The 27,899-nt window shown below is 45.6% G+C and overlaps 1 protein-coding gene across 1 annotated transcript; it reads left to right on the forward strand.

Annotated features, from left to right (window-relative positions):
• Positions 1-313: 313 nt before the first annotated feature.
• Positions 314-27,854, forward strand: GNL2 (G protein nucleolar 2). Its single transcript, XM_084788119.1, has 16 exons — positions 314-509; positions 5,239-5,323; positions 6,258-6,352; positions 7,913-8,052; positions 11,035-11,219; positions 13,558-13,624; positions 14,549-14,707; positions 15,167-15,280; positions 17,813-17,941; positions 19,509-19,613; positions 20,324-20,482; positions 21,241-21,354; positions 24,348-24,805; positions 25,437-25,516; positions 26,652-26,737; positions 27,665-27,854. The coding sequence occupies exons 1-16, from the start codon at positions 446-448 to the stop codon at positions 27,815-27,817; spliced, it is 2,193 nt and encodes a 730-aa protein (XP_084644245.1). The 5' UTR covers positions 314-445; the 3' UTR covers positions 27,818-27,854.
• Positions 27,855-27,899: the final 45 nt, after the last annotated feature.

Here is a 27,899-nt window from a genome sequence, read left to right on the forward strand (position 1 = left end):
GATGCATGCTCTACTCCAGTCTAAAATTTGATGGGGAGGACTTGTTCTGATGTTTGCCTGCTGTTGCCCGGCCACTTTTAGAAGGATTCAGAGGGCAACTTCCCATCTGTTCGTGCGCTGGCCTGAGAAGAGGATTCTCTCTTCTAGGGCAGGACTCAGTAGGAACCTAGGGTTGGCAGTTACCTGGTCGTTGCTATAGAGGGGACGCTTGGCGGTTGCTAGGTCAGGAGGAGGCGCGAGCCGGGCGGAGGCGGAGCCAGGCCAGCCCTAGGCAAGCTCGGCGCGTTCTCAGGAAGTCGCTCTGAGCCGCGCGTGGCGCGAGCGGAAGTGACGTCGCTCGTGTCCGGGGGGCTCCAACGTGTTTCAGACAGGTTGCTTTCCTGGTTGGGAAGTTCTGAAGTGATCTACCTGGGTGTTGCAGAGCGGTGTCGGTACTGTCGGCAAGATGGTGAAGCCCAAGTACAAAGGACGGAGCACCATCAACCGGTCGGCGGCCAGCACCAACCCGGGTACGGCGGGCCGGGCGGGACCAGGCCACGGGAGCCCTCGGGGAAGGAAGGGCCGGCCGGTGAGGCGGGTCCGGGGTGTAGGCACCTGCTTTAAAGTTGGGGGGACGCGTCACGCCAGCCTCTGGCAGCCCTGCGGCCTCTCAGGCCGAGGTGTAGAGAAAGGCAAGCGAAGAGGGGACTAGGATCCTCGAGTCCTGGCGCAAGCCTGTCATCCCAGCACTCGGAAAGCTGAGGCAGGAGGATCGCGAGCTAGAGGTCACTTGGGCTACAGGGCACAAAGTGGAGTAGCTTGACCCAGGGGCCTTTTACCTTTGACCATAACTTGTGTGCCACCTTAACTTTGACCATATAGTGATAAATGGTAGCTTTGGTCCTTGGAATGAGACAGTGGGTCAGCACCCCTGCAGGTAAATATGTTCTCAATAGTGATGTTTTGAGATAAGATTAAAAAATTCCCATCTACAGAGTGAACAAAATAAGCCTTAGACGAGTCCCTCTCGCTTGGATTTAGCTACTAAAACCGCGTTTAAATATGGTTTAGACAGCAGGGCAGTGGTGGTGCACACCTTTAATCCCAGCACTCGGGAGGCAGAGGCAGGCGGATCCCTGTGAGTTCGAGGCCAGCCTGGTCTACAAAGCGAGTCCAGGACAGCCAAAGCAGAGAAACCCTGTCTCAAAAATCAAACAAACAAAATATGGTTTTGTCATAGGTGGGCTTAGTGGTGGTTCCCTATAGTTCCAACAAGGAGAAGGCAGAGCAGGCAGATCTCTGAGTTTGAGGTCATCCTGGTCTACATAGTGAGACTGTCTCAAACTGAAAAAAAAAAATTTCTTTTTAGGTATACTCTTGTGTCCATAAAGCTTCAAGGATAGCTGGCTTCCGTGTTTTCTTGTAATCTGCATAGCTAGGTTTTTAATTAGATTAGGGGGAGAAAACCAATGAAAACACTCTCGGAGGCTGGAGAGACCTGGGAGGGTAAGAGCTCACTCATATTGCTCTTTCTGGAAAAACCAGAGTTCAGTTTCCAGCATCCAGTTTAATCAGCTCTCAGCTACCTGTAACGGCTACAGCTCCAAGGGGAGTCTGATGCCTCTGGCCTTCCAGGCATCTACCCACATGCATACATACATGTAGTTTTTTGTTTGTTTGAAGTCCTCAAGCATACTGTTTATGTAGCAGCGCCAAATGAGAATATCACGAGTTTAAAGTTGTATTCCTTTGCTATTTTTCATAACAGTATTTAGTCATAGAATACTATTCATTTGGAAATACACTTAGGATGGGCTAGTAGTTGGTCTGATGTTTTTAAGCAGAGATTGTTTATTAACAGTTTTAAAATACAGATGGAAGCCTTGGGGATTAGTAGAAAGATACTCAGGAGAAGAATATGTAGCCAGGTGTGTGTGTGTGTGTGTGTCTGTGTGTGTGTGTGTGTGTGTGTGTGTGTGTGTGTGTGTACTTCTCAGTAGAGAGTTCTAGTGACTTGGTTTTATTTTGGATTTTCTCTTAAAATTTGGAGTAGAAGGCTGGAGAGATGGATGGCTCAGTGGTTAAGAACGCTGGCTACTCTTCTGACTTCAATTCCCACCACCTCAAAGGTGGCTCACAGTTGTCTATGGGATCCAGTGCCCTTTTCTAAGTTGCAGATGTACATGCAAACAAAACATAAATAAAATACAAATAAATATTAGCTGGGTACAGTAGCACAAGCCTTTAATCCCAGCACTCAGGGAGGCAGAGACAGGTATCCATCTGTGAGTTTGAGGCCAGCCTGGGCAACAAAGTGAATTCAGGACAGCCAAGGCTACACAGAAAAACCCTGGTCTGGAAAAACAAAACAAAGAAAAAGAAAAAGGGAAACAAAAACAAACAAACAAAACAAAACACAAAGGGGCAGGAGAGATGTCTCAGGGTTAAGAGTGTTGCTGATTTTGCAGAGGGCTTGGTGTGATTTCCAGCACCCAGTGATGCTGACAACTATCTGTAACTCTAGTTCTGAGGGATATTTGCCACCCCTTCTGGCCTCCGCTGATACTCTGGTCATTTGGTACCCCAGACGTGTGGGCAGGGTAGCCATACATAAGATAGAAATAGAGTTACTAAAGATTTAGCACAGGAGAACTAGTTATGAGTTCACACAGGGTTTCTAGGCACACGCTTCTAAACTCAGCAACGTAAGCCATGATTTGGGTGGAAATTAACCCAACTTTAGGAAGCATCAGCATTTCTTGAAATTTAAGACTACAAATAGAAAGTGGTGGTGGTGGTGCACGCCTTTAATCCCACCCAGCACCTGGGAGGCAGAGGCAGGTGGATCTCTGAATTTGAGGCCAGGCTGGCCTACAGAGGGAGTTCTAGGCCAGCCAGGAAGGACTACACAGTGAAACCCTATCTGAAAAAACAAACAAAACAAAAGGGCGTATAAATAGTCCCTTTTAAAAAATATCTATTTACTTTACGTATGAGTTTTGCTTACATATATGCCTGTATACCTTGTTCACCTCTATAGATGGTTGGTGCTGGGAACTAAACTCAGGTCCTCTGTTCTCTTAACTGCTGAACCATCTTTCTGGCCTAGACCTTTATCTATTTTTAGACAGGCTCTCAGTGTGTCACCTCTGACTCACTGTGTAGCCAGGGGTGTCTTTTAACTTCTGATCCTCCTTTCTAATGCTGGAATTATAGTGTGTGCCATGGTAGTTGGTTTGTGCAGTATTCGGGATCAAACCTATGGCATTGTGTGTGCTAGGCAACCATCCCACCAATTGAACTACAAGATTATTGTGGACATAATAGCACTTAGTTAAACTTGTTAAAGATGGGAGCTGATTTTATTTGACCAGTGTGATTGAGGATTAAAAATCAAACAGTGGCCAGGCATGGTGGTGCACACCTTTAATCTCAATACGCAGAAAGCAGAAGCAAGAGACTCTGTGAGTTCAAGGCCAGCTTGGCCATTACCGTGAGTTCCAGGCCAGACAGAGTTATACTGTGAGACCCTGTCTTTAGAAAAAAAATCACATGGCCAGCACAGTCAGTTTCCCTCACATTGGCCCTCAGTTCTTGCCATCATAACGTCCTTCAATTTTTTACTTACATATTCCTTTCTCTAGAGAAATAAAAACACCAGAATTCTGAAAAAAAAAAATTAGTTTGTATAAAGCTGAATGAGAGCTTTGATGTTAGATATCCCAAAGTCCCTTTTAATTACAGATACTTTTTCCATTCTGGGCCACGGCAAGTTAAATGGGAAGAGTAAGATTCCCAGATGGCAGAGTCCTAAGTGTGACGTGTCTAGATGAATGTAGCTGAGTGTACTGTAAAGTCGTCTTATGGGGCTGTTTATGCTGGTGCTCTGAATGGTCCTTGAAGGCCTTGTTTAAGAAAGGGTCTGGAACAGCCCTTGGTGGCACAAGCCTTTCATCCCAGCTCTCAGGAGGCAGAAGCAGGTGGATCTCTGAGTTTGTGGCTAGTTTGGTCTACAGAGTGAGTTCCAGAACAGCCAGGGCTACACAGAGAAACCTTGTCTTGGGGTGGGGAGGATAGGAGAGAGAGCATAGGAGATTGGGAGGGGGGTGGGGTCTGGTAGCGCACTCCTCTAATTCCTGTGCCCGAGAGGCCTGGTCTCTGAATTTGAGGCCAGCCAAGGTTACATGGTGAGACCCTGTCTCAAACATCACAATTGAATACTCAGAGGGTTAGCTGGGCACTGGTGGGCACGCCTTTAATCCCAGCACCTGGGAGGCAGAGGCAGGAGGATCACTGTGAGTCCAAAGTGAGTCCAGGATAGCCAAGGCTACACAGAGAAACCCTGTCTTGAAAAACCAAGAAAAAGAAAGAGAGAGAGAGAGAGAGAGAAAGCACAGAGGGTCTGGAGTGCATGCTAGCTCCAGAATGACTCTTTGAGGATTGGCTCTGTGTAGTTTTTTTCCTTCCTCTCTTCTTTCAGGTTTACCAATTTTACAACTATGTTTTTGCAGCTATGTTTTAAGATTAGAAAAAAATTTTTATGTGTATTTGTGTTTTGCCTACATGTACATCACTCTATGTGCCTGGTGCCTGCAGAAGCAAGAAAGAGGTGTTAGATTCCCTGGAACTGGAGTTAGAGTTGTTAGAATATAGGAAACCGACCCCTAGTGCTCTGTGAGACAGCTAGTGCTCTTGAGGAGTGAGCCGGCTCCCCAGCTCCTCTGAGGTGGGGGTTTGTTTGTTTATTTATTTGGTTTTGGTTCTATTTAGTTGTTAAACTGAGAGCTAGATTGCTGTCCTTCATAGTTGAGAACACAGAATGTGATCAAATGTTTGTGTTAAAATACTGGGTCTGCCGATTAACAGTTATATGCCTGCACAGTGTGACACAGTGGCACAGTGTGACTGCTCGCTGTGCCTCAATTTCTTAGCCTGTAGCATGGCACAACATATCCCTGTATATGACAGTTGTGTGTGTTGAGATAAGGCCAGTAATGGGGACAGCATGGTGCTGGTGCCAGAATCAAAGCTGGTGGTATTAGCATCGTGTTGGCATTCACAGTTTTTGGACGTTCAGAGGTGGGATCCAGCTTCGTCATACCACATGCCCATAGTCATGTATTAAAACAGCTTATGGAGAGAATAGACACTCTTTGGTAAGGTTAGCTTGGCTAGGTGGATAAACAGTTTGGTACATTTCAAACAGTGATTGTATTTTAACAATTATTGGATATCTAATGGCTTCTTGTCCATTTCTAGATCGAGTACAAGGAGCTGGTGGCCAAAACATGAGGGACCGGTCCACAATTCGGCGCCTGAATATGTACAGGCAAAAGGAGCGCAGGTGAGCATTGGGCAAAGCCAACTTTTCCTTTCCTTCATGCCCTGGATTTAAAACTGAGACTTGTATAGCCTTTGTTCTCACGCCTACTTTTTCCAAATAGGAGTAGGATGTTTTTAAATGCCATCTCATAGGAGTGTTGCTGAGTTACACAGTTCATACGGTTAAAGGCATGAGTAGTAGATGGCGAAGCAGCGATTGTTTCCCAACACTTCCCAGCAAGTGGCCATCCTGTGCCTCTTACACTGCTCTCCAGCAGTGTTGTGTCAAATCCTAGCTAAATACCCATCAACCACAAGTACAAAGTGTATAAGACTATTTATGAAAGCTGCCAGGAAACTTGCCTTTTAGAGCCAGACTTCAGAGCCCAGTGTTGTGGCACTAGGCTGCTCGTCACAGCCCAGAGTTCTGCTGAGGCAGCCTCCACGCCAGGGACTTGCTGAGGGTGGCATTTTGCTAGCTGGTCTTAATTTGTTTGGTAATTAGATTCATTTCTTCTAAAAGTTATGTGTAAAACACAAACGTCAGTAACCTAACCTGCCTTAGTCGCCCACTTTGCAGTTTGTTTTAGAATTTTGAGTTCCAGGATAAATCACCCTCTACTTAAAATTCATTTAAACCAGCCTTTAAATAATTACCAAAAAACTCAAGTATGTGATTTTTTTTAAAAGCAAACAAACAGTAAATGGATTTTTAAACATCAGCATTGTTACTCATCTAGCAGAAATCATTACGTGCTCTGTTGCAAGAGGTTAAACAGCTTTTGGGCAATCTGTTTTAAATGTGGAAGGACTTTTTGTTTACTGAAGTCTGTATTTCATGATCATTTTAAATCCCCCCAAAGTCCTTTTGATGGAAAGCATGTTCTGTAAGCCAGACTGTGCTCTTGCTGCCTTTCTTCTGTCGTCAACCCAAATCTGTTATTTCCTCAATTTAGGAACAATCGTGGTAAAGTGATTAAGCCACTGCAGTATCAGTCGACTGTGGCTTCTGGCACAGTGGCGCGAGTGGAGCCAAATATTAAATGGTTTGGTAAGTATCATCTTGTATCTCTATTCTATGAAATGTATGTTGAATGGAAAAGACTCAGATGTTGAAATGCCCAAAAGAAGGTTTTGGTGAGTGAGACTGCCACTGGTTATGAGAAGAGGGTAAAGCATACCTCAGTGGGAAAGCAGCTGCCGAAAGCGGTGGACTTGTTGTGCTGCTCCTTTGGAAGAGAGCTCATTCTTAGTTGGACCACAGAGGCAGCTAGGACCCTCCTCATGAAAGCATCTGCAGACCTTGAACCTTCTTCTTTTCATGTCTAGTTGCCTGGGGAGATGGCTGAACAAGAAGTGGTCTTGCAGCAGCTCTGACCCCTGTGCTAAGTGCAGGTGGCCCCAGCCTGTCACTGAGTTAAGTCCCTTTGATGGGCTGCCCCCTAAGAACTAAAACAGAAAGAGAATCAAAATTCTGTTCAAAGACAGACTTGGGGAGCTCAGGGGAGACTGCTTGCCTGGTATGTGCAGGGCACTAGGGTCTGTCACCATCACTGTAAAAGGAAATAAATGTTGATGTGTATGTATGTCAGTGAAGACCGTGGAGGGGTTATTTACCATTGAACTGGCTATTGGGACTCCAGGTCCAGAGTATCCGAATTTTGTATCAAGTTGTGTGTGTGACTAGAAGCAAGTTATTAAGACTCTGTCCCTTAATTTCCTAATTTCTAAAATGGGTATAAGAATGGTCCTATCTCAGGATGGTTGAGATAATCCTATAATCCTAGGACTTGGGAGTTAGAGGCAAGAGACTCAGAAGTTCAAGGCTTGGACAACATGAAACTTTGTCTAAAAAAAAAGAGGGCCAGTGAGGTGGCTCAGTGGTAAAGATGGCTACCCTCAAGCCTGACAAGTTAAGTTCTGTGTGGAGCCCACATAGTAGGTGAACGGAGATAACCAGCTCCTGCATGTTGTCCTGTGGTCTCTACACAGGTGTATGGTGTGACTGCCAGGTAGTGAGCGTGAGCCGTGAGCCTTCAGTCTGCCCCTGCTGTTGCTGACTGGATGCTTTGTTCAGCATCAGAGGTCTAGCATTCTCCGGGTGCTTTTGCCTTCTTGTATGTGCCCTGGGTACCTTAGCAGTCCCTTAAAGCCCTCTTGTATGTGTCCTGGATACCTTAGCAGTCCCTTAAAGCCCTCCTGGCTCTGCGCTGTGGGGTGCCCTCTCTGTCTGGGTGAGTGGCTCCAGGTTTGGGGTTTTGTTTGTTTGTTGTCTGTTTTGTTTTTTTGCCAGGACTGGCAGGAACTAAGACATTTGTCAACTCTCAGTTCTTTCAGTGATGTTTATTTTTTGGTTTCATCCAGTCAGGAAGTAAGGCTCTGAAAACTGTTGAAACCCTTTATGTGTGAGTTGGTGTGTGAGTGCGAGGGAGGCCCATTTCCCCCCATTTCTGTGGTTTTGCAAAGAGTTGTAAGGAGTGGATGGATGTGCTGACATTTGGGTGGTTGAGATGGTAGGGTGACCTAGCATCGGGCCTTCCTCTGACACAAGGGGGCTGCCAACCAAACCAGTCTCCTTAGTAAATGGCAATGTTCTCTATCTGTGAAACAGGAAACACTCGTGTGATCAAGCAGGCATCATTACAAAAATTTCAAGAGGAAATGGATAAAGTTATGAAGGATCCGTACAAAGTTGTCATGAAACAAAGCAAGTTACCAATGTCTCTTCTGCATGATCGAGTCCAGCCTCATGTAAGATACAGTGCATTGTTGGTGCGGTGGTGTAGGGGCCAGCTCTGGGTAGATAACGCCTTAGTTTGTCTTTGACTTTCATGAACAGCAGCGTGAGTTTTATGAGACTTGGGCTCTCTCCATTGTCCCTCTTGGTGTGAATTGAGTTTGGCCCAGGAGGTGCAGCACTGTGTGGATCCAGGCAAGGCCTTGTAGTGAGACCTGCATTCCGCCTTCACGCGTCCTCTCTACTATCCTTAGTGAGCTCTCCAGGAACCTTACCTCCCCTGCCATGAAGAGAACTTTCCTCTTTCCATGCTGGGATACAGCTGAAGCACCTGTAAGTGCCTGGTCTAATAAGTGTGCAACACTCTGGCTAGTAAGACTAAAGAGATGACAGCTATTAGTAACGTCATTTGTGTGTGTGTGCATGCGTGTTCACATGTGTGTGTGGAGGCCAGAGGACAACCTTGGCTGTCATTCTTTAGGCACTATCTACCTTCCTTTCTTTTTCTTTTTCCTTTCTTCCTTTCTTTTTTGAGGCAGGCTCTCTCTCACTGGCCTGGAACTTACTAACTAGGCAGCGCCTGGCATTTCCAGTGATGGTTCATCATGTCTGGGGAGATGTAGAATGTGGGTTAAGACAGAAGAAGCCCTTCGGTATTTGGTGAACTCCTTGGAGGTTTTTCCAGCTACAGGAAAGAAGAGTGCTGCTGACATTGTTGGTTGCTGGAGCTGTGTGCAGCAGTAAGGGCCGAGTCTGGTCAGAGTAGAATGAGTTCATAGGAACAAAGGAGTGGCTTCATGTTTGCTTGCACGTTTTTAACTTGCATTGAATAATAATTCCCAGAAACATAACCAGTGCACATGCTTCAGTGCCAGTCTGAGGAGGGGTGGAAAACATTGACATGCATACAAGGATTAAACAGTTCAAAGAAAAGTGTTTACTTACAGAACAAAAATCAAAAGCAAAACTGCCTATTGCCTCAGGTTTTGTCAATTATGTTGTGTTTTATGATGGACTAGAAGAATGGCACCTATTAGTGGAGGGACTGTTTGCTTTCAGGGAACCATATGAGCGTAATTCATGAACCACAGACAAGTTGCTCATTTCCCCTGTTCTCTTTGTGTCTTCTCCCTAAAGCCATCTTCTGACCAACTATTGAATCCGTTTCTGGGAAGAACAGAGGTTCTATTGTGGATTTATTGCTCTGTTGCTTCTTTCAGTTGTTCCTTGCTTAGATATCTGATGTGTGGAATGAAGGAGCCTTCAGTTGCAGGAGTTGGCTAATGTTTTGATGCGGGAAAATGCTCAGAATAATTGGTGGGCTTTCTGCGTTGGCTTTGAAAACTATTTTAATCCAGTGGCTGTGGCATGGTATGGACTCTAGTTTTCAGATGGTTCTGCACAGGGAAGTCAAGTCAGATATGCTTTAACTTTTGCTCATTCAGTTCTGTGTATTAGATGTGTTTCTGTAGCAATGTAGTAAAAATAGGTTTGTATGAGACTTTAATTGTGTAGTATTATATTAAGCTATTTGGTTCAAAATCATATGCTTCATAGGTTATAAAATTTATTTTAGATTGTATTTTGTGTGTATTTAAGTATGTCATGTGTATGTACATGTGAGTACAAGTGCCCTCAGCGGCTAAAGGTGTCAGATCCACTGGTATTGGAGTTATAAGCAGTTGTGAGCCAGAAGATGTGGGTGATGGAAATTGAACTTTGGAAGAGCAATATGTATTCTTATTGCTGAGCCATCTCTGCAGCCTGATTGTGAGATTTCCAAGAATAACTTTCACTCATGCTTGATTTTCAAACCTGAGATTGATTGTGTATGTCATTTGCCTCTACCTTCCATCTCCCTGGCATTACAGACTTATACCATTGTGTCTTTTTATATGGCTTTCAGGGATTAAACTGTGTCTTCACCCACTGAGGCATCTCCCCAGTCCATTCATACTTAATTTTTACTCATTGGCTTTAGAGCCCATTTCCACAGAAAATGCGGTTTTCCTTGTAGATGATCCCTTCATTAGGAGACAGCAGGAGAAAATAAGCTAAGAGGCCAGTGAGTCCAAGTAAATGATGGTCGAGGAAGTTGGAGGGTCGGTGGATGTTTGGAAGGCGTGGTGGGGCTGTCCATCACTCATGAGCTTCCTAGCTTGTGCTAAAGGGAGGAAGGTGTGTTTTCTGTTTTGTTTTGTTTTGTTTTAAAGGAGAGTCTCTGGAGCCTTTAACAGTCTGTTACCTCAAACTTTGACTTTCATCCTGCTTCAAGAATTCCTCTGCCTGTAACTCCTTTACAGGCGCATCAAGTTCTAGTTAGGATCAGGTTCCTTTTATCACATCTAACCTATTATTCTGGACTTTTGCTAGATGTTTTTCATCTGAAGAGTTTCCATGTGCATTTAATAAAAATGTTACCTAAATTAGGGAGAATGTTATCTGAAACTAAAATGCATCTTATAAAACAAGCAATTCCTTTTAGCCATAAGAGAAATTAATTTCCAAGAAAAAGTTGGCATTTACAGTTGGTTTAAAAAAGAAAAAAACACACACAAATTTGACTGATTGTCCTTGACAAAACCTGTGAATTTGGCAAATTTTATACACTTGTTTGAAAGCTCCAAAGAAGGGTCAGAAAAGGTAAGTTAATTTTCATCTTTGTTGCCTTGACTGCATTTGACTGGAGTGTGCGCTGGGTGAAGGAAAGCGGAGTTTGGCAGTCTCACATGGCCGTTCTTACTTGGTGTCTGTGTCACTGTTAAGAGTCCTGCAGGGAAGCTCATGGCGTTTCTGGATAGAAGAAGCCCTTGTGCAGTTTAAACGTGCATTGCAGACTTGAAACCACACTGGGTCTGGGCTGTTGTAGGTTTTGGATGGCTTGAGCTTCGGAAAAAGTAAACGCAGACATCTTTTCCCAGGTGCTTTTTAGCCTTTTGCTTTGGCTCCATGTTTCCCTTTGCTGAGACTTACTTGTTCTTCTCCTTTGTCTTTAGAACTCAAAGGTCCACATTCTTGATACTGAAAGTTTTGAAAGTACATTTGGCCCAAAGTCACAGAGAAAGCGGCCAAACTTGTTTGCAAATGATATGCAGTCCCTTCTAGAAAATGCTGAAATGTCCACTGAGAGCTATGACCAGGGCAAGGACCGTGATTTGGTGACGGAAGACACTGGTGTAAGGTATGCATTTGAGATTCTCATCTTTGCTGCTGTTCTACAAGGTTTCCTCGGAGCCCTTCCTGCTGGTATGGGCTGTAGTGATGGCATTCACAGCTAGCTGCTTCTCCCCTCAGACTAGAGGCGTCAATGCAGTAGAGGCCAGACCAAAACCAATTTCACACAGCTTCATCAGCACATACTCCTCTTCATTCCCAGTGTCAGCGGGGTGCACTGTCATCCCTAAATTACAGAATGTAGTTAAGTTGGAAATGGGCACTTTGGCTTCCTGGGTCTCTAGACCACTGCAGTTTATGGTTGTTCTTTTTCTGACTCTCCAATGAAAAATATGAAAAAGTGGTGAGCCCGCATCAAGGTCATGGGGTTTGCTTGTTTGTCAAAATTTGTGTTATCTTATTTTTTATGTGCATACATGTGGGTATGTGATGCCACAGTGCATGTATGAAGGCCAGAGGAGTTGATTCTCTTCTTCTCCCACATGGTCCTGGGGTCTGATGCAGGTAGTCAGGTTTGGAGCAGACAGTTTTACTCACTAAGCCATCTTGCCAGCCCTTCGTTTGTTTTTTAAGTTAGTGCAGAAAGTAATAGGTTTTCATTATGGTGTTTTTATATGTGTGTGTCCTTTGTGTCATGAGTGGTTTTTGTTTTCATTTTATATTTGTTTGGGAGAGAAATGATCGTTAGCTTTCTTTCTCATGGGGATTATAAATTACTAATAGCCTGGACATGGTGGCACACACCTTTAATCCCAGCACTCAGGGAGGCAGAGGCATGTGGATCTCTGTGAGTTCAAGGCCAGCCTGGTCTACAAAGTGAGTCTAGAACAACCAAGGCTACACAAAGATACCCTGTCTCAAAACAACAAAAAGCCCCAAGTTACTTATAGGGATCCTCCCCCAGACCCTCTTTTGTGAGATAGGGTCTTACTGTTTAGCCCTGGCTGACCTGGAACTCACTGTGTAGAGTTAGTACGTAGCTTCAGACTCACAGAGATCCTCCTGTCTCTCTCTCCCAAATGCTAGGCTTAAAAGCCTAGCCGCCAGAGTTGGAGAGTTGCTCTTCCAGAGGTTCTGGGTTCAATTCCCAGCAACCACATGGTGACTCACAAGATACTGGGATCTGGTGCCCTCTTCTGGCATGCAGGTATACATGCAGATAGAGCACTCATATACATTAAATAAATAACTCTTAAAAAGAAAAAGCATGTGCCACCACACCTGGCTATAGTTGCTTATTTATTTACAAACCAACCTTCTAAATAGACTCTAATTGTGGTGAGCTTTGCTGTTGGCTAGTTGTACTGTCTCCAGGTCATCAGTGACACTGGATCTTCCTCATCCTTAAGGGTTACTGAGATCACCTGGGAGGCAGAGGCGGGCGCATCTCTGAGTTTGAGGCCCTCTGGTCTAGAGAGTAAGTTCTAGGAGGGATGGGTGGTAATGGAGTACACCCTTAATCCTAGCACTCAGGAGACAGAGGCAGGCAGTCTCTGAGTTTGAGGACAGCCTAGTATAAAGAGCAAGTTCCAGGTCAGCCAGGACTACACAGAGAAACCCTGTCTCCAAAAACAAACAAAAAGGATTATGCAGAGGATTAAAGTCATGATGTCAAATCAGAGGGTGTACCGACTTTTGGTAGGCAGCTGCTTCCTTGTCCTGCAGAAAGGCCTAGCGTCTCCTGGACAGTGCTGGAGAGCTCCTGTTCTCCCCCACATTCCTTTAACAATGTGCAGGCTGGTTTGCTTGTCTCATAGAATTGTGTGGACTGAAGACTACAGTAGTGTTCTCTCATTGCTGTTGCCACCTCATCTCAATGGAGGTAAGAATAGGTCCTTTGGAAGCAAACAGACCATTGTGAGCCAGCGATGTGAGTGTCAGGAAATGAACTGAGGTTCTCTGCAGGGCCTGTTGAGCCATGACTCTGCACTCTACCCCTTTCTACTTTTTTTGATACAGGGTCTCACTGTGTAACCCTGGTTGGCCTGAAACTCACAGAGATTTGCCTACCTCTGCATCCATAATGCTAGAATTAAAGGCACATACCACCGACCCAGCAGTGTCCTTCCTTTTTAAGCCATGTACCACTCCAGGTTTATCTGCTGTTGGATGCTTTGGTGTAGTGACTTTGAAAGTTCACTTTGGTATGTTTTAGAGGGGTGTGTGTGTGTGTTTCATTTTTAAGACAAAGTCTTATTTTGTAGTCCTTGCTGGGCTGGAGCTCAACTGTGTGAACTAGGCTGTCTCCTACATCTGAGTGCTGGGGTTACAGGCATGAGCCCTCACAGCTTCCTTTTCGCCTTGATAGTACTTCAGTTGCTCATTTCTGGTTCTTTCTTACTTAGAAATGAAGCTCAAGAAGAGGTATATAAAAAGGGACAGTCGAAAAGAATATGGGGAGAGCTCTACAAGGTAAGGCTCCGGGTGCTCACTGAGCAGCGCCTGGCTTTGATGAGCTTGCAGGTAAAATAACTGACCGACTGAAGATCTCAGATGAAATAATACTCTTCTGCTCGATCATCCTCTTCCCTCCATGAAGGAAATGTGATGTAGCCACATGCATACTGCTGTGTGCTTGAAAGGAAGAGCATTTGTGTTAGATGCCTCAGTCTTCCATAGACTACCTATCAGGCTGCTGCCCCTCGTGGTTAGTGCTGGCCGCATAAGAAGTGGTAAGGTATTGTTGGCCATGGCGGCACGCGCCTTCAGTCCTAGTCCTCAGGAAGCAGAGACGGGGATATCTGTGAGTGCCAGGACAGCCAGGGCTGTTAGACAGAGAAACCCTGTCTCAAAAAACCAAAGTGGAGGGAAAAGAACAGAAAGTGTAAGTTACTTAGCCTCGCTATCTCATTCTGTAAATGAGAGCACATGTCTGGGAAGCCTGCTTGCCTGGCTCTGTGGGGAAGGGAAGAAAGGCTTTGTGCTGTCCTGGTGCTTTTGACCTGACTGAGCTTTGTGTCTGTAGGGAAACAATACAGAAGCTGCAAGCATGGCCAGGTAGTTAAAGTCATAAAAGGAAACTAGTACTATAAAGTAGACTAGGTACATTTAATTTTCTGTTAAATGTACAAACCCATACATAATGTCCAGTACTTAAGAATCAGAAGGATTTGGTCTAAGCCAGCCAGCTTTCCTATTTGAAATTTGACAAATTTTGAATATTCTTAAAAAGCTTTTATGTTCACATCAGTGGGCATCAGATTGGATGTCTCCCACTCTTCTCACTAGACTGTTTGCGGTTGCTTCTAAATACCATTTTATTCCTTTGGGCTCCCTTAAATGGCCGCCTTACTTTGTGTACCACAGCCAACTGTTTCCGCCCTTTTGGGTTTGTAGGTAATAGACTCATCAGATGTTGTAGTTCAAGTCCTTGATGCTAGAGATCCGATGGGTACTCGGTCCCCTCACATCGAAGCCTACCTGAAAAAGGAAAAACCCTGGAAACACCTCATTTTTGTACTCAATAAGTGTGACCTTGTTCCAACTTGGGCAACGGTAAGTTTAGCTCATGACCTAAACCCACTAGGGCAGGGTGGTGAAGTGTTACTCTCTTGGGAGTGTAGTCACTGGCATGTCCTTACTGAAAAGGGGGACAACATGTGTACTGACAATGGGCAGAGCCACCTCCCGTCCTCTGGCCAGGGGCAGCTGAAAGATTCTGTGTCCCCTCAATGGAGGCAGTTGCCAGTCACCGACTGCTTCCCCATTGTGTTCCATTAATTGCATTTAGTAGTGGGGTTAGCTTTTTTGAATATTGTTTTGTAGTCAGTTATTAAGCGAAAGACAAAGTACTAACTGTCATACTTGAAAGAGCATCTCAAAGAATTATAGCTGCTGTCTCCCTTAGGCAACACTGTATTTGAAGCCATCCAGTAATTCCAACTCGGAATCTTCCGAATATTGTAAAAGAAAAACAAGCTATAATTTACCAGCACGTTTTCTTCTCCCCTGTAGAAACGATGGGTTGCTGTGCTCTCCCAGGACTACCCAACACTGGCTTTCCATGCCAGTCTCACTAACCCCTTTGGGAAAGGAGCATTCATTCAGCTTCTGCGGCAGTTTGGGAAGGTAGGGAGGCTGCGTCTGCTGGAGTGGTGGAGCTGCGTTTATATGAGGGGTTGGTTTGTGTGTCCAAAGTTGATAACTTCAGGTCAGCACTTGGGAGGTTGAGGCAGGAGGATCAAAAGTTTGAAGTCGCCGGGCAGTGGTGGCGCACGCCTTTAATCCCAGCACTCGGGAGTCAGAGGCAAGCGGATCTCTGTGAGTTCAAGGCCAGCCTGGTCTACAAAGTGAATCCAGGACAGCCAAGGCTACACAAAGAAATCCTGTCTCCAAAAACCAAAACCAAAGCAAAACAAAAATAACAAAAACAAAAGTTTAAAGTCATTATGGACTGCATGATGGAATCTGTCTCAGAATAGCTGTTGACTTCACTTCTCACTATTATCTAGAGGTATCAGAACTCATAGGCCCTCTGTATTGGGAGGGATCTGAAGTGTTTTCTCATGTCACTTTTGCCCTTTCTGACATATCTCTAGCACCTAGTGGTTCAGCCTTTGCCAGAGGATAGTTGCCTAACCCACACCCTGATCCCCATCACATGAGGCACACCCTGGAACCATATCCCTGTCTTTTGCCTGGCTCTAGCAAAAGCGCTCCTGTCCCTCCCTTCCTCATTTCCCAGAAGCAATGCCATTGACTCTGAGCCATCACTTCTGGCATTCCCTACATGCTGTTAGTGCACATTTATGGTTTATTTCTTGATTCTCCCAACTCTTCCCCACCGTTTGACATACTTATTAAATGTTTCCTGCTATAAAATTTTAGGGCTAGATTTTTTGTTGGGATATTTTTCTTTCTTTTGTATTTTTATTTATTCATTTATCTATTAGATTTATTTATTATTTATTATTTATTATGCATGTGTGCCTGCTCTCCAGAAGAGGACACAAGATCTCATTATAGATGGTTGTGAGCCACCATGTGGTTGCTGGGAATTGAACTCAGGACCTCTGGAAGAACAGTGTTCTTACTCTCTGAGCCATCTCTCCAGCCCTAATTTTTTATTGATTTGTTTGTTTATTTATTTATGTTGGGCATTGAACCCAGAAGCTCAGCCAGAAGTAGCTCTTATGCATGCTCCCTCTCTTTCTCAAGCTCACTCTTTTATGGGGAGGGTTTCATTTTGTGGTGGTTTGAGACCAGATCTCACTGTGATCCAGGCTGGCTTCATATTCACTGTATAGGTGAGGCTGGCCTTGAGTTTGCAGCAATCCTCCTGCCTCAGCCTTCTGTTGCTGGGCAGGATTAGATTACTTCTGTTCATCTTCCCTGCACACATCTTTCACTCCCTCTGCTTTCCCTGTACTACAGCTAGCAGTGTTGGGCTGACTGTCACTTGACGTTCACAGTATTCTGACTGAAGTGCCATTCAGAGCAGCCCACTCCTGCTGCTCCATGCAGTTCTCTGCTAGAAGTGTCTATCTCCTCTTGAGTTAATTTGTTTTCTTGTTTCTTTGAATGTTTAGCATTTGAGCAGACACTCTGGTAGAGTACTTGGGTAAGCAGGTAGTCCACTTCACAACCAGCCCTCTCTAATGGGAACGGGCTGCTCCCAGCCTGTGGTCTGCCTTTAAGTACTATGATGGGCACAGTGGCACAAGTGTGTAGTCTTAGCCACTCAGAGATAGGACACCCCCTTTGCTCCCCCCCCCCCCAAATCGCTTTAGCCTAGGAGTTTGAAACTGCCCTGGGCAACATAGAATTGGTGTAAATCAGATGGAAAGCAAAAGGCCAGCCGGGCGTGGTGGCACACACCTTTAATCCCAGCACTTGGGAGGCAGAGGCAGGTGGATCGCTATGAGTTTGAGGCGAGCCTGGTCTACAAAGTAAGTCCAGGACAGTCGAGGCTACTCAGTGAAACCCTGTCTCCAAAAAAAGAAAAAGAAAAAAGAAAGAAAAAGCCCCCACAACTCTGATAGGCTCTTGGTGTCTCTTTGGTTGTGGGGACTGCTGGGTAGCTAGATTGTTGGGTGGTGGATCTTACTGAAAGGTAATATTAATTAGGGACACAACATTTTTCTTGAGTGTGTGACTATCTCCAGAAGAATCTTCCAGTTTCTAGATTATCTGAGAGCCCTGGAGAGCAGGGTGCTAGAGGGCTAGTCTCACTGCTTGGTGTTTAGACTTGGTTGGGACTTGAACACTTGCCTTTTGCTCTGCCACAGGCAAGGTTGTGATCAGACTTGCATGTCTGGAGTGGGAACTCTTAGTCTCCTTCCCTAAACATGTCTCTTCTGTGGATGGTGACGCACTGAGATGAGGAGATGGTCAAGCTGCCACGTCCTGATCTACGTGTTGTCAACCTAAAGCGAGGATGCTTTACATAGGTGCCTGAGGACGTGGTTTACTTGGGGCGTGTAATGCACGTGGTTCACTCGGTGGGCTTGTGTGTAGTCTTCACATCAAGTTGAAGTTGTGTGAACTGTTCTGAACTACAGCAGTCCTTCCCTTAGCCAAGGAGCACAGTGTGACCAACCGGAGGGAATGTATGGCTGAGCATGGTTGATAGGTATTCTTTTCCTTCTTTTTTTCCCACAGTTGCACTCAGACAAGAAACAAATCAGTGTTGGGTTTATTGGCTATCCAAATGTAGGCAAGAGCTCTGTGATAAACACATTACGATCCAAGAAAGTTTGCAATGTGGCCCCCATTGCAGGAGAAACAAAGGTGCGTATGGGTTCTACTCTACATTTTCTTTCCTCCCTCCCTCTCCCCCCCCCTCCCTCCTTCCTGTTCTTCCTGCCTTCCTTCCTTTCTTTTTTGAGGCAGGGTTTCTCTGTGTAGCCCTGGCTGTCCTGGACTCACTTTGTAGACCAGCCTGGCTGGAACTCAAGATTTCCTTCTGCCTCTGCCTCCCGAGCGCTAGGATCAAATGCATGCGCCACTATGACCAGCTCTACATTCTATTTCTATAGAGGGTTGACTGTTTAACATGCGGAGACCATGTAGGGCATGATGGTACACACCTTTAATCCCAGCGCTCGGGGATTAAAGCCTGGTCTACAAAATGAATTCCAGGATAGCCAGGGCTTCACTGAGAAGCCCTGTCTCAAAAAAACCAAACAAACAACAGAAACTCAAAAGATACGGAGATCTCCCCCCTCTCTTTTCCTTCTTCCTGTCCTCATCCTTACTCTGACAGTACTTGGGGTAAATCCCAGGACATCTAACACACATGCTAGGCAGATGTTCTGCAATGAACATGGTACCCAGTCCCTATCTGCCTTTTAAGACTGAGCATGCCTTGTATGCTAGTAGGTGGCTGTGATGTGATTTGGTTGATGGCCTATATTTAAGTCTTCTGTAAATTGCCACTGCCACCTTTTTTTTTTTTCTTCAAGATTTGTTTATTTTTATTTTATGTGTATATGTGTTTGGCTTGCATGTATAAATGTGTATGTGTCTGTTGCCAGCAGAGGCCAAAAGTGAGTACCAGATCCTCTAGAAGTAGATTACTGATGGTGTGAGCTGCCGTGTGGGTGCTGGGAACTGAACCTGGGCCCTCTACAAGAGCAGCCAGTGCTCTAAGCCACAGAACCAGCCCTCCAGCCCCTAATCGCAACCTCTTGCTTTGATAAAACCAGCCCAAGAGTATTTTGTGTATGAGTTAAGAAGTAAAGAAAGCTTGGTCTTTAGAGTAGACTCCTGTATTTGCAAGTCAGTAGCTGCAACACAGAGCTTTTGAGACAGCATGAGTTTGCCTAGTGGCAAAGAAGCTAACAGCTCTGTACTTCAGAGGGCTTCCCCCCGTCCCTGGCACCCCCCTCCCCGGTTTTCTAGACAGGGTCTCTCTGTGTAGCCTTGGCTGTCCTGGACTCACTTTGTAGACCAGGCTGGCCTCGAACTCACAGAGATCTGCCTGCCTCTGCCTCCCCAGTGCTAGGATTAAAGGCGTGCGCCACCACGCCCACCAGCACCACCACCCCAGCTATTTCAGAGAGCTTTTAAGACTTGGCGAGGTTCGCTGTTATACTTTTACACAACACCAAATGGAAAGCCTGCCTCTGCCTTATTCTTGGATTCCTAGTAATAGAACTCTAGTTTGTGCATGGTGGAAGTGTGTCACACTTGGCCTAAGTAAAGGACCTGGCTTGGTTGTTCAGCACAACAGGTTGCTTTTCTCCGGCCTTCCCTCCCTTCCGCCCTTTCTAGTGTAATGCCCCAACATCACAGATCAGTGAAGTTAAGCTCCCAGCATTTGACCTTGGCAATGCTGAGCATTTCCTGTCTGCAGGTCTGGCAGTATATTACCTTGATGCGTCGTATATTCCTGATTGACTGCCCTGGCGTGGTTTACCCCTCTGAGGACTCAGAGACCGACATTGTGCTCAAAGGAGTGGTGCGTATTTGGGCTTTAACAGGTCTGTTTTTATTTGTGGGGATCCCAGTACCATTGCTACTTCTATTTCAGAAGGCAGTTTGGGGTCAGCCTGTCTAAGCGGACGCAGGAACGTGATGCTGAACAGAGCAGCCTCCTTTCCACTCAGCCTACCTCAGGAGGTTGAGGGGCTGTGGGCATGTCTGCTCAATGTCATCCCACGGCTGTGTGTAGTTTCCACATGGGATCCAAGGAGAAGCAGGGATTGTTTATGCTTAGTGATAATTCATCTTCGAGGGTTTATGACTTGAGTCATCTTGGAACCCAGTCATTTCCTCACGTGTTTCTGAACATGACTGAAAACTTCAAATGATCCCCCTTAACCAGAACCATGCTTCTAACATACATCCTCTGCACATTCCTTCCTTTCCTTCTGAAATTCTTTTTGTGTTCTGGGCTCTGGGAGTAGCAGGCATCTTAACTATTCCTGCCAGTGGGTGACACAAAGCATTCCCGGTTCAAACTGCCTGTGGAGACCACAGTCAGTCTGTGGTAAAGTAGGATTAGAGTTGCTCTCTGGGCTCCATGCTGTGGTCAGCTCTCAGTGCTGCCCCTTACCCGTGCCAAGTTCTCTCAGACAGACTCCAGCACGCCCCACTCGCCTTGTGATACAGAAATCCATTTTCCCGTTTGTGTAGAAGAGTTGAACACAGTATTATATTACTCTCTAGGTTCAAGTTGAAAAAATTAAGTCTCCTCAAGACCACATTGGTTCTGTTCTTGAACGAGCAAAGCCAGAATATATCACCAAGACATACAAGATTGACTCCTGGGAGAATGCTGAGGACTTTCTTGAGAAGCTAGCTTTCCGCACTGGGAAGTTACTGAAGGTGAGCTGTAGTGAGAATTCTGAAATTTTGGTTTCTTTAAAAAATGCAGAAATATTCACACCTCAGCACTCGGAAGGCAGAAGTAGGTGGCTCTCTGTGAGTTCAAGGCCAGCCTGGTCTACAAAATGAGTCCAGGACAGCCAAGGCTACACAGAGAAATCCTGTCTCAAAAAACCAAAACCAAACAAACAAAACACAGAAATGTTATAAGAATATTTTTCATTTTAATCCCAGGTATGGGGATATGGGGCTGCTTTCAGATGTCCTAAGCAGCTGCCTATGATTTGCCTTATGCTTCAGGAGAGACATGGTTTTGCCAGCAGCAAATAGTTTCTGTGATTGTGTGACATTTGGAATTCTAGGAACTTTTCAGAGGGTCTATAAATTCTAGAGCCCCAAGAAGTGTGGTTGGTGGTCGTTGGGAGGGGGAGGTGGTTGTAGTTTGTTAGTAGTCCTGCTCAAAGAAGAAACAAAAGGAAAGAAGTTAGATTCACGGTTCCCTTGCTCTATTCTTCTTTCTCTCCTATCTAGTGATAGGGCGTAAAACTGGTGGGAAAAAGAAGAACCAACAAAGTAGCATAGACCAGCTACAGTGAGCCAGCGTCGATTAGGACTGGGACACACAGACCTGCCATTGTGAGAGCAGTAGGAACTGTGTGAGCTAGAAGATGAGGGGCCGCCAGGGTGACTCAGGTGGCCCTCATGGGAAGTTCTTTTGCTCTTTGGGTTTAACTGGAGTCTGTCTTGTGTCTTTTCAGGGTGGAGAGCCTGACTTGCAGACTGTGGGCAAGATGGTTCTCAATGACTGGCAGAGAGGCCGGATCCCTTTCTTTGTCAAGCCACCCAATGCAGAGGGGCCGACAGTTCACCAGGTAAAAACAGGGGGAGCACAGCTCCTGGAAAGTGGGGTCAAATGACCCTGATGTGAGGTAGCCTATGGCTGTCTCCCTTCATAGGACATTTTCTTCATCTTTGGTACGTGTGTATCATTCCAGAGAGCCCTTTTATAGACTTGCTGAAGAGCAAGCATTAGAGACAAAGAGCCGAAAAGTGAGACAGAACAGTGGGCATAGGTAGCAGCCTTTGGGGCTGGGAGAAGAAGAAAATATTTGTTCCATGTTTGTTTTCCGTGAAAGCATAGGTGTTGCCAAAGTTCATTTATGAAGAATCCTTTATTCATACCAGCCTCGGCCACAGAGAACAGGGAGTGACTAGGAGCCCTTGCCCTAAAGAAAGCCAGAGCACACAGGAAGGGAACAGTAGAATTGATACCATCCTGGCCAGAAGGACTGAGCTGGGACGTGGACAGGAAGCTCCCTGCTGCCCAATAGCTCTTACCCTGAGAGTGGTGTGGCCCAGGGCTCAATCTTAACACTTGACTTTTGTGTTTCTACAGTCCTTTTCAGAACTCAGCAAGTCTTTGGACGTGATGGCTTTGGGTTTTGTTTTTGTGCTTGTATGGGGTGGAACTCCTAGCACTCTGGGCACCAGAGGGGCTGCTGTGAAAAGCAGCAGGTTGCCAGGCGTGGTGGCCCACACCTTTAATCCCAGCACTCGGGAGGCAGAGGTAGGCGGATCGCTGTCAGTTCGAGGCCAGCCTGGTCTACAAAGTGAGTCCAGGACAGCCAAGGCTACACAGAGAAACCCTGTCTCAAAAAACCAAAAAAGCAAAGCAAAACAAACCAAACAAACGAAAAGCAGCAGGTCACCACCCTAATGGACTAAGAGTTTAGTGAGGGGAGGAGGTTAGGTATGAAAGTGCTTATACAGATGTGCGGTGGGTGTCATGTATGTCTTTCCACTCCACTTCTGCAGTTCTCTTAGCTCTAGTGAGGTTCTGATTTTAACTTTTGCAATTAGTGGAGACCCTACAAGTCAAGGGCTGTCCACAGTCCACAGCCTGTTCCCCCTTAACATCACAGTAAAACTCAGTCAATTACAAATTCAGGGCCCTGATGTGTGATTTGCTACAGGAACAACACAACTCAGGAAAGTACTTTATCTGTGATTACCAGTTCACTGCAAAAGCTAAAAATCAGAAAAGCCCAATGGAACCATGCCTAGGCAAGGCAGGAGAAGGCAGCAGCCTCTGTTCTGGCACTGGGTGGTCACATCAGTGTCCTTATCGTCCTGGAGGAGTTTTTTATTAAGTAGGTGAATCAGTGGCTGTAGATGATTCAGGTGAGTCTCTGGCTCCTCTTCTCTCCCCAGAGGTCGGAAGTAAGGCTATGAGTGTTCCCTGGAGCGACCAGAGGATTTAGGAACGCCATGCCAAGAACATGTTTATTATGCTTGAATGCAGCCAAGAGTTGATGGAGTTGAGGGTGCTGCGAGACTACACAGGATATGGTGTTGAAGGAGTCAGGGGGCTTGTGCGTGGAGCTTGGGGAAGGCTTTTGGGGAAGAGGCACTTTCACAAAGATCTGCCCCCCCCCCCCCCCCCCCCGCCAATACGGGGTTACTTTGTGTAGCCTCAACTGTGTGCCGAACTTGCTTTGTAGACCAGGCTGATCTTGAACTCACAGAGATCCACCTGCATCTGCCTCCTGAGTGCTGGGACTACAGGCGTGCACAACCGTGCCTGGCATAGAGACCTGACTCCTAAGCACAACTATGAGTGCTTCTCCTTTTTTTCTTTTTTCTTTTGGTTCATCTTTTTTTTTTTTTTTTTGGTGAAATACTAATTTCTCTTTGTTTGTTTGTTTTAATTTTATTACTTATACAATATCCTACCTGCATATGTGCCAGCAGGCCAGAAGAGGGAACCAGATCACATCATAGATGGTTGTGAGCCACCATGTGGTTGCTGGGAATTGAACTCACAACGTTTGGAAGAACAACCAGTGCTCTTAACCACTGAACCATCTCTACAGCCCCAAAATACTAATTTCTTGAAGATTGGGAAGGTATAAATCATCAGATGTGGTGGATTGTACCTTTAATCCCAGCACTCATGAGTGGGTTTTGGAGTTGGTCTATAGAATTAGTTCCAGAACAGCCAGAGATGCACAGAGAAACCTGCCTTGAAAAAAAAAAATCTAGAAATCATCTCACTACAAAATGTACAAAACTTCTTAAAAGTTATTATGTATGTGCCTGTGTGCATATGCTGTGTACACACATGCATACCATGATGCACATGTGGGGACCTGAGAACAACTTTGGGGGGCTGAATCTTGCCTTTGACCATGTGGGTGCTGGGGGTTGAACTCAGGTTATCAGGTTGGGCAGCAAGTGCCTTTACCTGCTGAGCAAATTGGCCAGCTCAAACCTTTTATGCAGTTTCCTACATTTTATGGATTCTGGGCTTGTTTAGCATATTACCTAGACACTTTGGAGAGTCATTATATGAGTCTGGGTCACAGGGATAAAACTATGTGTATGTGAAATGCTCTGGAAAGCTTGGCAATGCTGGGTACCTACAATAGGCCAGTCATCTCAGTGTTTCTAGACTCAGTGCTCATTCTGAACTTGGGCCTGGAACTCTTCTTTGAAAAACTACTTCCCCACGCCTCTCCTTATATTTCGTGGTCCTCTTTTAGCCTGGCTTCCGGTTTCTTGGACTTGTGCCTTCCATTTTTCCATGCGCTTCCTCTGCCCCCTTTTCCTGATATCCAAAGACAACGCTCGTCAATTGGCTTCATTGGGTCAGTACCCTTCCTCTGGAACCACAGCTCTGCTGGCTGCCGGCTTGAGTTACATTGGCTCAGAGTAGATGACTGATGCAATTCAAATTCGAGCGTCTCCCTCTTGGCTTGGATGTGAGAGGAGGACTGCTCATCTGAGAGCTGGTAGGAGCTGAAGCATGGTTCTCCTTTTCTGATCTCGTTTTTTCCCTTCTCCTACCTTCCCTTCTCCTCAATAGCTTCCACCTTCCTCACCATCAGAAGGTCCCACAGAAACAACCCAGAACCACCCAGAAGAAGAGAGCAGAGAAACCGTAGTTGAAAGGCCAGACTCTGTCATTGAAAAGGAGCCAGAAGCAGACCGTTCCCAGGATGCAAACTCAGAGATGCAGCAGATCATTGCACGGGTTCGCCAGAATTTTGGCAAAATCAATGTGGGGCCTCAGTTTTCTGAGGACGACCTGGTTCCTGTGGAGATGTCAGACATGGAAGAAGATCTGGAAAGCCTTGCTGCAGAAGAGGAGGAGCAGGAGCAGGAAGAGGCAGGAGAGAATGCTGAGGAAGAGCCTTCTCAGAACTTTCAGGAAGAACCAGTAGCAAATGACACCCAAGCTGTCATTAAAGCCCTAGACGAAAAGATTGCCAAGTACCAGAAGTTTCTAAATAAAGCCAAAGCTAAGAAGTTCTCTGCCATCAGGTAATATCTCTCCCCTTCTCCTTCATTAGCTTGCCTGTTCATTTTGACTGGCTGCGAACATTCGCTTTGGTGTAGGGGTTTTAAAGTACTTAGCACGAAAGCCAGGGCATGTGTCTGCCAGGTAAGTGCTCTACCACAGGGAGCTAGTAGAAGTTGCTTTTATTTATTTATCTTGGAGTAGTTTTTTTCTTTTTAAATCTGTAAATTTGTATTTAACCACCTGAAGTACAAGGAGCTTGGTTACCTACTATTTTAGCCCAGGAACTGTTCAAACTACTGGGCACTGGCTGTTTCACCCAATGATCATCACAAACATGGTGGAATTTCCTTTTCTTCAACGATGTTACACACCTCAGGCTGGAGAGATGGCTCAGTGGTTAAGAGCGCCACCTACTTTTCCAGAGGTCCTAAGTTCAATTCCCAGCACCCACATGGTGACTCATAACAATCTGTAATTTGATCTGATGCCCTTTTCTGGCCTGCAGGTGTACATGCAGGCAGAACACTGTATACATAATAAATAAATAAATCTTTAAAAATAAAAAAGAATGTTACACCTCTCCAAACTGGAGTTGTCAGAGCAGTTAAAAAGGAGTACCAATAGCTTTGTGACTTTGCTCTTATTTTTCAGAATATCCAAGGGCTTAAGTGAAAAGGTTTTTGCAAAATATGAAGAAAAGAAGAAAACATCTGCAGAAGTCAGCGATGAAGGTGAGATTGATGCTTTGAACCATGTATACGTGATTTGTATTTTTGATTTTTTTTAAAGATTTATTATGTATACAATATTCTCCTGCATGTAACACCTGCAGGTCAGAAGGAAGCACTAGACCTCATTATAGATGGTGAGAGCCACCATGTGGTTGCTGGGAATTGAACTCAGGACCTTTGGAAGAACAGACAGTGCTCTTAACCTCGGAGCCAGCTCTCCAGCCTGTATACGTGATTTGTAACTTCAGGATAATTCCCTCCATCGGGCAGATACTTAGCCTCTTCTACTTACCGCGTGCATTGGACTGTCTACTTGGAACTCTACACATTTATTAAGATCAAGTTGATGGCTTAGGAGTATTGCTTTTCAGAAGTACATATTAATAACTTTATAGAGTCGAAAAGAAAATTTTATAGAAGAATTTGGGCAGGAGGTCTGTCTTAGTTATTTTTCTAGTGCTGTGATAAAGCACACTATGGCCAAAGGACGGGTTTAATTGGGGCTTGAGTTCCAGAGTGATAGGAGTCCATGCGTCGTGGAAGGGAGCATGGAAGCAGGTGGGCGGGCAGGCATGGCACCAACTGGAGCTGACATCCCAATCCACAAACAGAAAACCACTCATTGGGGATGGCTGGAGGCTCTTTTTAGCTGCAAAACCCACCTGTAGTCTTCTAGACAGATTTCCTTTTCTTCTTTTCTGTTTTTTCTTTTCTTTTCTTTCTTATTTTCATTTTGGTTTTTCAGGACAGGATTTCTTATGTAGCAGAGCTCTGGCTCTCCTAGACTTGCTTTCTAGAACAGGCTGGCTTCAAACTCACAGACATTCACCTGCCTCTGCCTCTCAAGTACTTGGATTAAAGGTACATGTCACCGCACCTTTTAGACAGTTTGGGAATGCTGTTTTTCTTTTCTTTCTTTTTGTTTTTGTTTTGTTGTTTTTCAAGACAGGGTTTCTCTGTGTAGCCTTGGCTGTCCTGGGCTTACTTTGTAGACCAGGCTGGCTTTAAACTCACAGAGATCTGCCTGCCTCTGCCTCCTGAGTGCTGGGATTAAAGGTGTGTACCACCACACCTGGTTTGAAATGCTCTTTCTATTGTTAATCTCCTCTGTGTTTTATGTATCATTTGTGTCCAGCACCCACGAAAAAGGGAAGAAAGCGGAATGCACAGATGGAAGAAGAACCTTCAAATAAATCTCAGAGGATGCTGACGTGTAAGGAAGTAAGTACTCTGTGTCTTTTAATGAGACACAGGCACAGAATTCCACCCAGGCGTAGTGGTGCGTGCCACCGTGCTTAGTCCCAGCGCTGGGAGGCAGGCAGGCCTGGTATACACAGTGAGTCCTCAGACAGTCAGGGCTGCATAGTGAGACCCTGCCGTGGGGGAAAAACAAAACAAAGAGCAGTAGAAGTCCCTTTTGAGGTTTGTTACTTGCATTTATTTTATCCATATGTGGTGTGCAGGTACCACCTGACACGATGATGCGCACCTGGAGTTCAAGGACAACTTGTGGATGGAGCTTAAGCAGTCAGGCTTGACAGCAAACACCTTTACCCCTGAGCCATCTATGCAAGCCCTGGTTATCCTCAAACTCGGGCAGTCCCCTTAGTCTCTTAAGTGCTGGGACCACAGGTGTATGCTATCATACCCAGCTAGAAGTCCAGTTTCTAAGACCCATTCTTTCTGAAACAAATCAGCAGTTAGAGCTGAGAGTCGTAGGAACCCCACTTATTAGTGACCTGGTGTAAGTAACTTAGTTTGGTCAAGAAGTGGCCCCACCAGTCATTGAGACTGGGAGTTAAGTTTCAGGAATTCTAGATGACCATCCTCACACCTGTGTCCTGGTTGCCGAAAGGATTGGATGGGTTTGTTTGGTTCCAGGGAGTGACACACAAAGAGTAGAGCTGGTAAAGGCAGGCGGGTGACTGACCCTTGGGAAGGGAGCTGTGCAGAGCTGAAACAGCCCCGCTTGGGAGGGAGTGAGGGCTGAGCCAGAGTCTGCTCCTGGTCATCAGTGTGAGGTGGACCCTCCTCCAGCTTTGCTTCCATTGCTATGGGAGCTGTGAGGTGTGGAGAGGGCTGTGGCTAGGCTCTTGTTTCAGATCTGTCTGTGTCTGACTGGTTCTCTTTTGTTGTGTTTTCTTACAGCGGAGGAGAGCAGCACGGCAGCAGCAATCCAAGAGAGTTGGTGTACGCTACTATGAAACACACAATGTGAAAAACAGAAACAGGAACAAAAAGAAAACAAATGATTCAGAGGGACAGCAACAGAAGCACAAGAAATTCAGACAGAAGCAGTGACATCTAGAAAGCTGTTTATTAAATTATATAAAAATACGCCATTAGGAACTGTGTTCACTTTCTCATGCCCAGTTGGCATCTG

The sequence above is a fragment of the Acomys minous genome (genome assembly GCF_964271855.1).
Source record: "Acomys minous genome assembly, chromosome: 6".
In the NCBI taxonomy this organism is placed as follows: Eukaryota; Metazoa; Chordata; class Mammalia; order Rodentia; family Muridae; genus Acomys; species Acomys minous.